General features: G+C 37.2%; 1 protein-coding gene and 1 long non-coding RNA gene across 2 annotated transcripts in view; one reads left to right on the forward strand and one right to left on the reverse strand.

The window, feature by feature from the left end:
* The first annotated feature begins 6,304 nt into the window (after nt 1-6,304).
* Nucleotides 6,305-17,046, forward strand: part of LOC148189209 (uncharacterized) — a 132,956-nt gene continuing 122,214 nt past the window's right edge. The window contains exon 1 of the long non-coding RNA XR_015776892.1: nt 6,305-6,578. This is a non-coding gene — a long non-coding RNA (uncharacterized LOC148189209). The remainder of the gene's footprint in view (nt 6,579-17,046) is intronic.
* The window catches only part of shisal1b (shisa like 1b), a 45,262-nt gene continuing 40,322 nt past the window's right edge, over nt 12,107-17,046 (reverse strand). The window contains exon 5 of the mRNA XM_042496678.2: nt 12,107-15,418. Coding sequence (XP_042352612.1) covers nt 15,418 — 1 coding nt within the window. The 3' untranslated portion in view covers nt 12,107-15,417. The remainder of the gene's footprint in view (nt 15,419-17,046) is intronic.

A 17,046-nucleotide genomic window follows, 5' to 3' on the forward strand; every position in this document is an offset into this window, starting at 1 on the left:
GAACTGTGTAAGGGCAGCTGCACTACATATTATGTGTTTTCATTGTGTTCTAAGCATCTTACAGCACTTTTTTTCTGAAGGCTGTGCAAGTTTCAACAGATTGGTGAAAATATTTCATCATGTGCTTGTGTTGTGTTTATTTGCATGTGTATTCTTAATTTGCAGTGCCTTGAGCTCTCAGAGCCACCGTACTCCCTCTTGCCTCTTTCCTGTATTCACATTGAGCTGTATGTGAATGTTTACTGAAGTATGTTCATATTCATCCTATTTTGTATATTCCAAGGTTCAGAGTTCAGGGACAGTCTGAATTGAGCCTGGTTATATATTTTTTCAAAGCACAAAAACATGTATTATTGTTACAATAAGTGGTTAAAGCCTTGGCGCAAATGTCTGGACTGAAAGGAAGTGAATGCGGTTTTTGTGTGAAGACACTGGGCCTTCTAATTGATTTTGTGAATGATATTGATGGAACTATGTTAATGAAAAAAAAAAGATTTTAAAGCATATATTTTATCTGTTTATTTTTTGTATCAGCATCACCAATTATCTGCTTTCCTGATATGATAAATGTTTCTTTAAAAATGCTCTAGGCATATATTATTATGTTTATCTTATATTTTATTCTGAGTTAATACTGTGAACATTTGTGTGTTAAAGCCTGCCACCCTAAATCAATCAAGGCAAGGCTGTGAAAATGTTCAGAAAAATGAAACAAGCCGGATAAATCAGTGTTTGTACAATATGTGCAAACATTTTTGGCTTTGACACATATTTGAGATGGTCTTTGAGAAACACAACAGTGTGAGTGACAGTCAAGGCAGTTTAATGTCTTTGATCCACTGCATTCATTTCAGCAAAAAGGTCACAGCTTAGTCCGTCATCAGCTTTTAATCCATCAGAACAAACAAGGATAAATTTCAGGATAAACGTTTAAAGGGATTAAACCTGTTCTGCTCTAACGACAACACCTTCTTCTTCTTTTTCCATTAGGATGCCACATCACCACTGACTCATCAACACTGTAAAACAGTCACTAACTTGCCTATTAAGAAGTCTCAGATTATTTTATAAATCTTTTCATACAATTCTTAGACTAGCATGAGTGTAGGCCTATTTAATTGGCTCAGGTGACCACACTGGAGGATTTCTCATAAACTGACTGTTTTAGAGAAAACAAATGATGTCCCTCTGCAAACCCACTGGAGTGCATTCAAAATGTTGACAGGAAACATGAGTAATGTCTGCCTAACTTGTCAAACTGAACAGATGCATCTCTCTGTGGATGAAACGGGGAGCAGAGCAAACAAAGCACCATCTCTCTGAGTATTCAGCTGCTGCAGTATATGTACATACGTCTGTATCAGTTATCACAGAGGTGACATTATAATGGTTAGGTTCAATTTAAAGACACTTAAACTTTTGTCTCCATCTCTGGCAGTGAGAGTAATTACACAAAAGCTGTTGATGTGTGCTCATGTCTGCAGGTCTCTTCAAGTTTTTTTTAAGTTAAATATTTCCACAAATTGTTGACTTTCTTTTTCATCTGGAATACATTTTCCACCATAGCTTCTGGCATACTCCTGGCTGCTACTCCGTCTCTATGGTCCCTCCCCACTTCCTGCCCCCTTTAGCTCTGACTGGTCAACATAAAAACGCATCACTTCTGGTGCACCAGCGTGAGAAAGTTGCCATAGACACCAGCCACCATGTATGCCGCATGTTCAGCCCCAACAAAGCATAGCAAAAGATTTATTTAAATGGAAGCAGTAGTGCACTGACCACCCTGTCACCAAACAAAAGAAAACATACTGCAAATCCTGCTGCACACTGTTTTACACCTATTTAAGGAAACATTTCCTCCAACCCATTAACCCAGCCTGGTTACCAAAAGAAAATATCAGCATTCTATGTTTCTGCGAACCACAGATGGCACATTTGTACATTTGTATAATATCAATGTTTCTAAATTGACATAGTTTGTGAGGTAATAGTAAGACACCTGCCAAGCTGAAGACCATTGATTTTTAGTGGGTCCTTGCTGTTTTTCAAGCAGCTTTTTAGTCAACAAATGTGGGTGTATTTTAATGATACGTCATAGTGTTTCTATCAGGGATAGTTTCAAAACATAAAGTTTCAACGTGTCTGCTACTAAATAACGTACAAATGTTACATATCAGTGTTTCACACAAATGTACAATGCCAACACTTATTCTGGCATTTGGGTTGGTAAACTGTCACAAAACAGTGCTCATTGTTTTCAGATTGAGTCTGCTCCAGGTTTCCAGTATAAAGCGAAATACAGAGAGCTTCCCCTTGTCTATTATGTGAACTTGTTTGGAAAAGGCTTAAAAGTAAGGGAAATGAATTTATATTTACAAGTTTCTCAATCAAGTTTAAACACTCTCATGATTAGGCCGAACAGCTCATCTGAGATGTTTGCAAAATTAAATACAATGGAAGCAATTAATCAAGTGAAAATTACCTAGAAATGTTGACAGTGTTTAAACTCGCGGAGTATTTCAATGTGCTGTTGAACAGATGGCTGATTGCTACAGTGAGATCAAGGTTAAAGGATCTGAACTTTCTGTTATGTGCACCAAACAACACAGCCCACAAGAAAAAAAACTGTACACAAGTACATCCAAAGTGAGCTAAACACAAAAAATCTTTTATGTTAAGCTGAGTCATTGTTTCCAAAGGTCAAAGGTCAATCCTCTGTCAATTTGAAGTAACCAGTGGGACCTTTAGAGATGTACACACCCAGTTAAAGGACTATTCAGATCACCAGTGAAAGACATCTACAGTATCAGACTACTTCATAGCATCTGTGCTCATAATGGGTCTTGCATCAGTGTAAAAGAATAACAAGCATATTGTGTGTGTGCTGCTACACTAAAGAATCATTATGGGGGTTATGATTATGTTTCAGATGCACTCATTGTAGAGCAGGATGCATGCAGGGAGGAGGTGTGTATGAAAACTGCAGGAGGGAAATTAGCATTCAGACATTTTAATAATCTATGAACTCTTCATTTATCATGTGTACTTACAAAAAATGATACTGTTGTTGCAAAAAAAGTGGTAATTTATGATCAGATTTTATGTATTTTCTTAAATTTTATGAGACATATCAAAAGCTGAGAGCAGTTTGTATCAGAAGTCACCATATGAAGTCAGTCTTTGAAAGAAAACACAGACCCTAATGAAGATCCTGAGTGTGATGATATTCTGAAATATTTGAGTCATGTCATTTATGCCACTTAATACATGATCTCTGAAAAATTCACCACAAGTTTCAGCCACTGAATAAAATGAGTACATTGGTGGCATTTGAATTCTGCCCCAAAAAAGCCCATTATTTTCTCCCAAGAGTGAGCTTGTTATTTCGCTGAAAATAAATTATACTGAATATCAACACTTCCTCTTTGGTGCTGTGACCCAGAAGGATATAATGAAAAATGATTTAAACTAAATTCAGTTTACCTTCTTTTTTTATGCTATTCTCCCAAGGGAAACGTGTCCTCTACATTTGACCCATCCTCTGTATTTATAGATAGAGGGGGCTTTAGCTGATACCAAACACAGGCATCTCATTTAGTGAAGATGTCTGATGAACAGAGAGCCACACATTCATACCAAAGCCACACAGAAATAAGCCAGTAATAATGATAATAGGGACAGTCCACCTAAAAATAAAAAATACCTTCCTATTACCTGTAGTACCATTTATAAATCTAGATTGTTTTGGTGTGAGTTGCAGAGTGTTGGTAATATCTGCTGTAGAGACATCTGCCTTCTCTATGGGCAATTTCCATCTATCAACCTAGATTGATAAATAGCAATAAAAGCAAATGGAAAAAATGTATTTTTAATACTGCTGTGGGATGTCCCTTTAAAATAAAACTATTTGCTCTATTTAAATTTCTTTAACCTTTGAAACAACACAGCTTTTGGTTTGTCCTCCATATGCTGTGTCGGAGTCAAAGGGTAACGGCAACAGTCTGGGAGAGATTAAAGCTCAACTACCTGCAAGGTGCACTGTTGAGCTCCTGATCACATGGTACAGTAGGAGAGACAGCCACACTGAAAACTAAAGAACCAAACCATGGATCCAAAATAAATACTGATGCAACACAGCAGCTGTTGCAGCAATCTTTACCATCATCAGTGTTTCTATCACACATTAAGTAGATTTCAAAAGCAATTTTGCTTTGTTTTATTAAAAAATCATCCTCTCAGTGACAGTAATACAGAGACACGGTTTCCAATTTTAAATAGATGCACTTTAAACATTATAGAATAAATGATCATATGAATAATTACATACAAATAGGTCATATGACCATGAAACTGTGAAAAAAATCCAGTGCATTCTTAATACTCAGTTCATGATTATGAAATGTTCTTACCCCCCTGCCTTGTCTGATATTTAGTGCAAAGTCTTTTCAGCAGATTTATTTCAAAAATATTGTTTTTATTTTAAAGCCATTTTTCCCAAATGACTTTTTAATTTCATGATGACACTGCTAAGCACAAAGTCTGTTCGCCCATCAAGACAAACAGGCCAGAGCCAATTATGCGTCTGTCTTTTACTGTGAGGCACTTTGTGATGTCTGACCTAGAAAGTCCATACAAATACATTTTACATAATTGTCTTTCAATCGACAAAAGCTTTATGATGAAACCACAAAAGAAAATGGTAATGAAAGTGATGGCACTGTTAAATAAAAACAAGACAGAAAGGGGGCATTGTGAAATTAATGACATGCAAAAAACTTTTATTGTGATGATGAGTTTTAAAAATGTATTAACTTGAGTCATAATTGCATGGTCAGACCTCCATTAGCCCCTGCTTCTGGGACTGTCTCCTACTGCTGAGTGGATGAGACTCTAAAACCCATAGAGAAGCTCAGGGACGTGGCTCTTTAATGGCGGCGGGATGGTTAAACAGACATAGATATATTTGTTGATCCAATCAGCTGGTCCTTATCATCGAAGTCTTCATTCTTGTAAGATTGAAAAAAATAGTTCACCTCAGATAAAGCACAAATCTTTGTAGACAAAAGACTGATGCTCAGGCTATCTGGGTGGAATGTACAGTTTAGTTTATTTGAGAAAGGCGATGGTGCAAATCAATACACACTTAGTTAAAAAAATGAAAAAGAAAAGAAAAGAAAAGAAAAGAAAAGAAAAGAAAAGAAAAGAAAAGAAAAGAAAAGAAAAGACAGAATTAGCCAAGAGGTTATTTTTCATCTAAAGACTTCTTAAAATAGGCCTACATCAACTGCAAACACGATCAGTTACGAACCTCTGTTATAAATTTTTGATCCATGGTGGTTTTATATTTATAAGACTTTCCTGGAGCTGAGAAAAGTAATTTAAAAACCTATGATGTTGTCAAAAGGTCTATGAGCCAAGCAGGAAGTTTGGGGTTGGGCCAGTGGGAAAAACACATATTCAGTGGGCTGCACACTGTGTAAGTAAATCAGTAAGCTAAAAATGTTTTGGGTATATGGTATCTAGGGTATTAGCCTATAATAAAGCTATTATACCAAGCATTGATAAATAAAGACAACTATTTATATCTATGATATTATATTTTAAAGCCTATCTTTATATCCCTGGTCACCCATAATACCAAACAAGTTTTAATATTTTATCAGGTAAACAGTAACAAATCACTGAAAGCATAACTGAAGCGCCTCATTTGATGCTGGTTAGTCGATGTTCTCATGGCGCATTGCAGGCATTAGATTTTAAATGCCAACACCACAGAAACACCAGTGTTTTTAGGCAAAGGTTAAGCATTTTTTAGAACAAATATCACAGATAAACCCATGCTATGCATTTCCATTTGTAATATTATATGATTTTTTATGCAGATGTATGCAGGAACAGATATATGCTTTGCAGACACATACGCAAACATACACCATTATTTTCTATATATTTACCACAAAATTCTGATAGGCGACTGCCAATGTTGCCCAAGATCCGCCACTGGGCGGAGGGCAAATTTTTGGTGCCTGCTGCTGCTTTGGTCAGCTGGTTGGCAGTAGAGCATCCTTTAGAAAAGTTTTTTTTTTCAATAATAAATGTATTTCTTTTAGAAAATATTGGCTTGGACATTTTCTCTCCTTTTTTCATTTCTCTAGTTCTCTTCGAACAGACAGGCTACTGTGTATACAGAGGAAACAGCTTTGGTTGCGGGGTCCTCATCTTATGCTTCAAAATCTTAACAGGGTCGGAGCAGGTGCGTCAAAACAACGCAATCATGCGCGTGCTCTGCAGGTGTTTACGACGCTCGCGAAGCTTTCAGTGCGCGTGGGCCTTCACTGTAAACGCCTTTACAGCTATTTAACTCGCAAGCTAGCCTTCCAAGAGCTTTATTCTGTAACATGAGTATGACTTTGTGGACTACAAAATGTTTTGGGGCTCCCAACTGCGGAAGGACATCAGCATTGAGCAACTGTCCGCCGACACTTCTCCTCAACGCCAATTTCAACCAGAAGTTTGGCCATCTTGTCACCAATTCTTCCCACTGTGAGGGGCTAATATAACCGCTTCGCTTCAAAAAGGTAACGCTAAGTTTATTTGTTTTTGGCAAACGTCATGTGTTTGTGCTGACATGAGTATCATAAAACGATATTTGGCTCTTTTGAGTTTATAAATAAGCGATGAGAGTGGCTGTTTGTTTCTCTCAGACCTGCTTCATATCTTCTTGGCGTTTGCTAGCTGTTTTCTGCTGCTGTAACTGTATTGACAGTGTTTAAGTCGGTATTACTTTCCAATTGACTTCTTGAAATAACTGACAGTGACATTATTTGTTCTTTTGGTTGGTGTTTGTTACATATTGAAACTTTCGTTGGCTTACATAGGCCTTGTGGTGAAATATGAACACGTCTGAGTGATATGAATGTTTGGGGCTGAGTTGCTTGTTGCTAGTTGTTTCACGGTCTAATGCAAGTTATGGTCTGTTGTAGAAAATAATACTTTATGCTGGCTTTAGGGCGGTAAGCATGACTGCAAACATCCCCTTCACATAATTATAATCCTGTTTTATTGGCCTCATGGGGAGCTCAGTATGGCCTTTGTCACATTTTCTCCACACGTTTCACTCTCATCTGAGCATCACAGAAATATTTAAACTGAGAGCAATGTGACAGCTTGCTTTACTATTCTTTATGTCAGCATATCAACCGCATCTTTACTCCTGAGCTCCTGTTGCATTGTGTCATTGCTCCTACATTCAGCTGCACTCATACAGCTTTGGATTTTTGTGAGTCTAATATGCTCAGTAATTATCTTCTGCATGTAATGTCTCAGCTTGCTAATACAACTCATGTGGACTGTGGTAATGGTGGTGTGTTTCCCACAGTTTTGGGGGAATTAAGTTTATCATTGTAACATTCAATCTCTCAGTTATGCTGAGCTTGTGGGAAGTGATGAGAACATAGATATTAAATATGAACTTTGTAGATAATTTGTATTTACATAATAAATCTGGTCCCTGTAAGATAGCTGACTGCGCTCTAATTTCACAACAACTATAAACCCATTTGCACAATATATCATCAGTGACTACGGCCTGTGATATTATACTATTAAATATGAACTAAACTCCCAGAGATGATTAACAAGATTGTGGGGAAACATGATTTAAAAAAACAAAAAAACAAAATCTGACACAAATTGTGGTTATATTATCTGACTTTCTCTAATCTTTGCTTCTCAGAACTACTAGTACTAGTTTACTAGTAGTAGCAGTGGTAGTAGTAGAAGAAGTAATTGTAGTAGTTGTAGAAGTAGAAGTTCTAATACTGGTAGTTGTAGCTGTAGAAGTAATATTACAGAAACAAACAGGAGCTGATGGAGGTCTGACCTGCTAATCAGAGGTACCTGTCATGGTCAGAAGTGATAAAACACAGAGAATTACTGCTACAGCAAAAACCCTCAGTTGTGTTGTTGAAATGTCTTTGCTTTTAGCACAGCAAGACTTTGCTGAAGACATCAATATGTCATTTGTGTAGATAAAGTGAAAAATGACTGAGCTATCACAGTTTTAGAAAGTGTCTACATTTGGGTTTTGCTTAAACTTGATGACAGAAAATAGCATTGCAGCAAACGGGAGCCAGCAGGGATCTCTTGTTGCTTTGAGACAGTAAAAGATTGCAATTCTTAGGCCTATTGCTTAATTAAGCATATGAGGTAAAAGAATACAAAAATGCCTACAACTTGATGGACAAATCACGAATGTCCACCTAAAATTGTGGGCACCACAGGGGATTTGGTAAGACATTTTTGTGAAAGGACAGTGGCAGAAAAATCTAGAGTTAAGTTGAAAGAAGCTGAATAATTTAAAAAATATAAATAGTAGAAACATGAAAAGTTACGACACTCATGTCTTGAAAGAGCTGAATGTTGTGATAATTGAATGATTTCAATAACTGAAAGTATGCAGAAAGAGTAGCGGGCCAAAAAAGGTGGTGAAATAAGAATAAAGAAATGGATAACAATAGTGCTACTGAAAGCATCCACACTAATTAAGGATTTTCTGGTGAAGAGAGTATCAGCAGAAAACTGCTGTATGTCACTGTAAGCCAAGGAGGGATGGGCAATTTTTTCATTGCTGGAGGTTGTTTTTCAGCAATTTATTTGCAAAACTCCTCCCGAAGCTGCGAGCTGGCGATATTGGCTGGCTAGTGAGCTAAGATTTTTTTTTTTTAACAGATAATCTGTTTTATGTTCCTCTGCCAGAATATAGTCACAGTTTTGGAAAATAGAAGATAATAAATAAGAGTTATTTTGATAAAAGTTACCTACTAAACCTTTAATATGTAACTTTTTCCTTTTTTTATTGCTAATTTTTATGTTCAGCTTAATGTTCAATTTTTATAAATAAGAATGTTGGAAATATTATCCCTCCATCTTTTTAATAACACTTTGACTTTGATATCACACAACAAAGTAGCCAAAAGCATTTATCTTGTACTGTCCTGTTTTGTTTTTATGTTTCTTGGCATCAGTTTGGCAATGTCCACCACGGCAGTATTACTTGAGCACTTACAACAGCTATAGTGGACGTCATGAGACAGTAACATTAATATCTGTTTTGGATGGATCTTAATGCGAAGTCAGTGCCACAGAACATCCGGCCTGAGCAGACAGGGCATTGGAGAGACGAAGCCTAATGGAGTTTTAATAGATAAATGTTGGCAGGATGTATCTGGGGCTCCTCAATAACAGCAGGATGTAGAAATCCAGACAATGGTTTTTAAATGGTGATGGATGACGCAATTGGTTTCATATACGCAGATGGGAAAGAGCATTGGTTACTGGCTTACTGGAAAAAGGGGGACACAGATCGAGTGAGAGTGAAGGAGCAGTTTGATGGTCAGAACCTGGGCAGGATGATCGACAGAGGAAAATGAGAGCTGAGTAAAAGTAGAAGTCAGAGCTAATTAGGAAAGCTCAAAGTGACCTTGACAATGTGGCAACAAACTCCTTGGTTGCCAGGGAACTTTGACACCAGCGTGCAGCAGCAGGTGTCTGATTTGAAGTAAGGTGTTGAGGTCAGACACGGCCTTTTGCTGCCTTAGTTTTTTTTACCATCATCTCTTTGCTCTAATGATGTTCCTGTGTGAGTCACTTTTGGACTTGGCTGTCGGCTTGGTAAGGTCACTGCTTTGAGGCTAGATGAATCATCTCATAGTGTATTGATTGACATAAAAAAAGCAAATAGTTCATTCAGAGGCTTACAGAGCCCACAAAAAACAGTTTAAGGTTATCAGTTGAGTCAAAAACGCTACTGAAACATCAATAACATGAAGATTTTTTCCTTTAATCTCTAATGAGTTGGTTAAAATAAGAAAATGTTTGAGTTTTTTACCTTTATCTCAGATCAGATAATAAATAAATTAAATTAACTTTATTTCCTCCACATGCTGCACTGATGTGCATGGACCTGTATTAAAAGCAATACTGAGTATACACAGAGTTTGGATGGTGTTGGTGTGTTTTTTTTTTGTTTGTTTGTTTTTTTAGCTTTTTAAACCTAAAAAAGAACAAAAGTCAAAGGAAAGGAAATAATTTAAATCTCAGTCTGACAACATATTTAACATACAAGGACTAGGCTACTGGTTGTTGTCTTTTGGCACCCTAATAATAAATCACTCTGAGAGACAGCCATCATAGCAAAAATGTTACTAATTTCTTTTCAAAACATTTTCAGTTATGTAGTTAATTTAATCTAAAAAACAAAAGATTATTATTATTTTATGATAGTTATAGTTAAATTAAGTTTATGTCAGTTAATTTTGAATAACATCTTTAGTATGTTAAATTGTTGTTGGAGACGGCAGCGACTGTTGGTGAATGAAATCACTCTAATTGGTAGTTAAGCTTGGCGTACAAGAAGAGGAATGGAAGTAAGGTAAATAAACAAAGAGCCATCTTTTGCTAAAAAGAAGAGGGAGTGAGCTAAAAACAAATCTGTCATATGAAGTTAGATTGTTTTTTCTTTAGCTTGTGAGCTCTTTAGTAGAAACTTTTCCCGATGGTTTGTGTTATTGTTCACGGGTACATTGTAAATAGGCTTTATTCATTCAACATTAGATTGTGTTGTTAATGTACTAACTGGCTAACTAGTGTCATGGCAGTCTTCCAGTTTTCCTTCTTTGAATTGCGATTAAAGACTACTGTAATACTGCCTGCTGGTATAGAGAGTTATTTCCTCTCACGCAGGTGTAGAACAAACGTGCTGGTTGGTTGTTGGTTGGAGTCTTTTCGATGTGTTCATGTGCAACTTTCTGGCTGAGATACAGGTGACGTTAGGCAATGCATCAGTTGGCTTCAGTGCTGCATGTTCTTTGATGTGGCCTTGTGTTTGGGCCTTTGGAAAAAGAGCAGTATGTCATCAGCAAAGCACATGAGAAGGTCTTTGTCTGTCTCATTAAAAATGACCCATAGATTGAGCCTACCCTTCGTGGTGTGTGATACTTTAAATTAGGACCCATGAAACGAGAACTCAATGAATACTTTCATCTATTAGGCTAAAACTGCATGGGCAGAATCGGGTGCAAATTAAAAAGCACCAATTAAAACATGAAACAGACAGTTATATAAAGTCATTAGTAATAAATTGGTTGAAAAGTCATGAAAAATTTAAATGATAAAGTGAATAAAGTGAGATGTGACAAAACATATACTAAGGTTTGCGGGTACTCCATGAGCATGTCAGTCCTGTTCATCTTGTCAAATGTAAGCTGGAAATGTGAGCATGTCAGGCTAACTAGTTAACTGCTGAAAGTTAAACCTGGGCCATTACTTCCTAGAATTAGCATATCATCAGTTAACTGCATTATTTTGTAAGGTCCTGATTTAAGTTACAAAAAGCCCTGTTTATGACTGTGTTGGAGCCTGAGCTGAATGCTACTATAGTAACTTAAGCGGCTCTATTGTGTTCTTTTTTAGATTTGAAGAATATACACTGAAGGACCCCGGCCAACCATTTCCTTAAATTATTGCGTCAGAATTACCTTTGTAACACAGAGCCTTCCTAGTAACATTTTAACCTGAACATGCTATAAAAATACTGACAAATGCAGCATAAATCCAAGCTCTGTCTTATTCAAGCATGTAATCTATGCATCCAGACAAGATTAAGTTAAATAAGTATTAGTCTGAACTAGGATGAGTTAGTTTTACATGACACTACAAAACAGTATGGTGTTTTTAGATAAGAAAATTGGAAAGTGGTAAGTAAAAAAAGAAATTTACAAATGATTGACTGTGTGCAAATACCCCACGAAAGACGAGGGCCTATAGAACTAAAAAACAATTAGCTGGTGAAATGAAAGATTAAAATAAATAAGTTTTAAATCATTTGAGGTAAAGGCCAGCATCAATTATCTCCATTTCTAGCCAACTTGTCCACTTTGTTTTATATAAAAACTAAGAAGTATGATGTATTAATGTATTCAATTATATTTTAGACTTCACTGATAACCTTTAAGTAACCTTTTTATGTTTCCGGCCTCTGTAGGGGCTTGGCTTTGAAAGCTTAATGAAATAATGTCTTTTCCAAAGAACATCTGACACAGATGGATTTAAACACACTGGAAAAGATAAAACTTTATTTCTCCCTGTCGTGACAATACAAAGTCAACAAGTGCAATAACAATGCAACTGAAAACGGTACTGATCATTCTATCTAGTAGTAAATACATAGACAGAACGTGGTGCACTTTATCATCACCACCACACCCAAAAAGTGAGGTATCAACCACTACAAAGCTTCTGTGTACAGGTGGGTATTCAACTGTAAGGCAACTGTTACCATGACAACCTGGAGAGACTGAAACAGATGTGTGCTCGCTTCCTCCCATTGTTTTTTATGTTTGTTTTTATTATTATTTTTTGAGGGAAGAGAGTTGAGCTGATATGATTTACAGTACCACATCACATCAGGTCAGAGTCAAGACTGTTTTTAAACAAAACAGAAAACATCACAAAACCAAGTTGTAACATTTTAGAAACTGGGGAAATAATCCGTTTTCGACTGTGCTACTGCTTGTCAGAGGCAAAATTAATTTTTTTTCTTCCCTGGGTGTGACGGTTACTTTATTGGTGATAAGGACAAATCTTTGCTTTATTACAGGTCAGAACACACAGCGTAGAGCGCTGAAAAGTGACATGTTATCTAACACACCAGATTTCCCCACTCATTAGGGACTAATTAAATTCCCTCCCCTGTTAAAAACTTCCTCCTGTTTGTCGCTGCTGTTCACACTCTGGCAATAAGGAGGCAGCTACAGAAAGAGAGCGTAATTTAGAACAATTACTGAACCCTGGGAACCCTGGGTCAATTATTATACCTGGACACATCCTATTTCTCTGCACCTGAAAGCACAAACCTGCTGGGGCGCACACACTATTAAACTTTAGCCGCTTGAATGGGAATTAACGTGCACTTACAACTCAGCAAATGTGAATATTATTGCTGATAACCGAAGGTTGCAGACCCCGCTAACAGTGAGTGACCAGAGTTTTGTTCAGAGGGTCCACTTAGACTTTATGATACAAAGAGGACAAATATGATGGCAAGACCCCAAGTCTAATGGCTGGCTTCTTGCCAACTCTCAACAATTAACAGCATCTCCTGTTAGCTTTCAGCAATGACTTCAGAAATGTTGCACGAACCAGAGATTCTGTACACATACAGGCTCGGCAGCTGTCAGAGTACCAGTTGCAGATGTCTGTTCTAGCATTTTATGGATTACAGAAAATTTATCCTGGAAGTTAATTCAAATTTTGGCATGAAGTGTTACTCTTTCCTATAAACTTTGTGATTGTAGAGCTGAAACCATTATTCAGTGTATTTATTATTTCAACCAACTATTTGGTTGATAAGTTTATTTTTTCACATAATTTTTCAAGCAAAAATGCCAAATAATTCCTTACCTTAATCTTTTTTAGATGTGATGATTTGGTGCTTTTCTCCGTCTACTATGATAGTTAATTGAAGATCTTTGGATTTTGGACTGTTGGTTGGCCAAAACAAGTGATTTTAAGACTCAACCAAATTACTTAAAGCATTTCTAATTATTTTCAGTTAATTTACATAGACCTACCATTTTATTCATTAGTTAGGAAAAAATAATTGGCTCATTAATTAATAACAAATTGTTTGTTGCAGCTATAGATGACTGCAAATAGATTACTGACTAATCATTCTAGTAATTTTCACAAATGTATCATATATTACATATAGGCCTAGTATAACTGAAAATTAATGGGTTTTGGACTGTTGGTTAAGTCAAACAATTATAACATGCAATTTTCACTGTTTTCTGACATAATAGACCAATGATTTATTGACTAATTGAGGAAGTAATTGTCAGATAACAAAAGTAATCATTATTTGCAGCTCTAAAGTAAAAGTTTCTCTGTTTAAAAGTGAAAATTGTTTCCGCTTTCCTCCTCACAAAGCTGACAGATTTTGTTTGAGACCTTATTTTCAGTATGAGTTCATTATCCAGAAATACTCTATGTCCATTTCATCGACTTCACCTTCCTATTAAATGTAAACTGACCTGAAAGCTCTGCGATACACCTCAATGATTATCCACCCAGTGCTCATTTGGCTGGCACCTCTGACTTTTACACACCATGTCATCCTTCTGATTAAGCTACTGTACATTATTGCTGACAGTGAGAGGGGTTTTAATGGGTTTTTTACATTTTCTATTATGGCTAATCGCTTACAATTGTCTATTACCAGTGTGGGATATAGAGGGCTCCTTATGAAGGAACCAAATGGAAATTCATTCGCATCATATTGCTAATGGAGCTGTTTTTCAGGCAACTCCGGTAATGAGGAAGGGCAAACAAGTCGATGGATGAGGTTATCGAGGATACTGTCTCGCACTAACTTTATAAGTAATGGTCTCAAATGGGCTTGTAGGCTCATAGCCAAGGATTAAGGTTATGTTTAACTTAGCATGAAGCTCTTTGCTGTCGTGAAGGCATCCCTGATCCGCATAAATGTACTGGGTGAATAACTTACTGAAAGTCAAGATCTCTTTTCTCAGCATCATTAAACCAAAGGCAGAATCTTGATGACCTAATGTAAAAACTTTAGATCTACAGCAGTTTATCTGTATGGCGTTGTGTCCTTGTAGGGCACATTATATAGAGAGAAATCACTTGTTTTGCAGAGAGGAGACCTAAAACATTTCATACAAGATACTGTTTCATAACATGGCTGCAGAGACATTTTGTGTCTGCTTTCAGTACGTAACAAAAACAGTCTACTCTAAGTGAGATGCTCAGCATCAATCTAAGCTTTTACAGTTTCTGAATGTTAACCACTCATATATTTCTCTGACTATTTCACATAAATAAATCACCAAATAGATAACCCACAACTGTGTCTAACTGCTACTGAACACAAACTGACACAGCAGTGTAATAAACAATTTATATCTAGAAAGATGAGCTTCTTTTTTAAAAACAGGCAAGCCTTCATGCTCGCGAGTACAGTTTATCCAGTTCAGCTCAGATCTGTTTGGGATACTCAAGGTCTTGGCAGTCGCTTCAGGGGATAACTGAACACCTGTGAGCAGTTGAATGTGTCGCTCCTCTGCTGTGGTAGAAGCAGTACAGTTCTCTGTGTCTCCTGGCAGCCTTTGTTCAGCTGGGTTTCTAAATGCCATATCAGCCCGCTTCTGTCAATCCATGGGTGTTTTGTGCTCATTAGAAAGGGAAGTAGTCACTTCTAACTACTACAGTATGGCTAGCCCACCACTAGTGTTTGTGTCTGTGGTGCAGAGAGGGGGCGTCTGTGGGGTATCTCCACTGTACCACGTAAGGAAACAAGGCGTTGCTACTCTTCAGTTTGTCCACTCGAAGCATCATTCTGTACAAAGAGAAATGCAGAAATTCAGCATTAATTTTCATTCTTGATAAAAAAGATTCTCATTACTGTTTTTCTCATAATGGGACAGTTAACCCTGCTTTGAGCACTACAAGCTGGGAGCCGTCTAGTTCCATTACAGGATTTTCCACAAATTCATTTATTTTTGGCAGGCCATCACAACAGGCCATCCAACAATTTTTGGAGCTGGACTGTGAATTAGATCGCTTTTGGAAGATATGTACGTTTGGTTATTTATAGCCTACTTGGGGCATTCAGGGCACAGCAGAACATCAGATGCATTGACAGTGAAACTTAACCGTCGACTTTACAAACATCTGCAAACAGCTCCTGTCATCCATCGATGTTTGATCGGCTGTGAATGGATCGACAGATCAGTTATCCACTCTCCCTATGACCCACCCGTCGTCAGCTACCACAACACAAACACTGTCATTCTGTGGTGCATTATAGTGGAGAAAAGGCAGACATATCTAAGGCTGGTATCTCTGACACAAAAGAAAAAATATGTAATTTTGATTATGTAGTACACTGTCCTTTGGTGTCTGAAGCTGTGACCATGGCTCTGTTTTCTGTCTGGTTTTTATTTCATCAGTGAAGTGGAGAAGACACTGACTTAACAACAGAAACAGACACGAGCAACTGATCTGTGAGCCAGAGGTCCTCTCAAGTCTAAAACATTGGACGGGTGGTCACCTTTAGATAGACATAAGATCATTTTCTAACTGATTTGATATATGTGAGAATCCGAATAGCAGTTGTCATCTAATAGCACAAATCTTTTACTTGTGGGACTGGCTTTCTATAATGTCCAGCTTTTGTTATGACATACCACATGGTCAGAGCTCAGTAGGCTCAGATCCATTTGAGTACTAGAAGTCTTGACACAAGGACCAGAGACCGTTGCAGTAAAACAAGATCCTACCCGACTTCTGTATAATTTGGACTTGGCGTGGAAACCCAAGTGGACCCTTAAAAAGTTATACAGTGAACACCAGACTAAAACCAGTTGCAGCATTACGTGGGAAGTGGTTGAGGTCACTGACTGAGTCGGTGGACGTCCGGAGAAAGATAAAGGAGGCTATTCATCCCATACATGTGTATATAGACATTTCAAAGATTGTATATAACTATTAAGAAGTGGGAAAAAAACAGAAACAAAGGGTATATCATTGCTTTATCATCTCCAAACAGTCATTTTAAAGCCCTGACTGCACGTTTGCATCAGCACATTTCACTGAGTTGCCACATGAGTTGTTTGGAAAAAAATCTCTGGATCCTATTGAACAAAGCGGACATGGTTTTAGCTGCATGGCTGAAATTGTCTCAGATAATGATGTGTGTGCTTAATGATCCACATTGATCTTTATATAACAACATATTGGCTTGAAAAGCAGCTGAACACCCTAAAACTCAATGACTAATAAAAATGTGGCAGCTTTGCTTTTCAAAAAGCATTTAGATTTACAGGAATATTTTACAAGTCTGAAATTCTTGTAAAGACTTTCAGCTCACCCCCACCTCTATGAATCACATCCCACTCATTTCTGCCTTTCAAAATAATGCACGGTTGATGGGAAAAATAAAAGTTTCCACTTGAAGGTTATTCT

This window comes from Plectropomus leopardus, chromosome 7 (genome assembly GCF_026936395.1).
Source record: "Plectropomus leopardus strain MGB_pleo_1.0 chromosome 7, ASM2693639v1, whole genome shotgun sequence".
NCBI classification, from domain to species: domain Eukaryota; kingdom Metazoa; phylum Chordata; class Actinopteri; order Perciformes; family Serranidae; genus Plectropomus; species Plectropomus leopardus.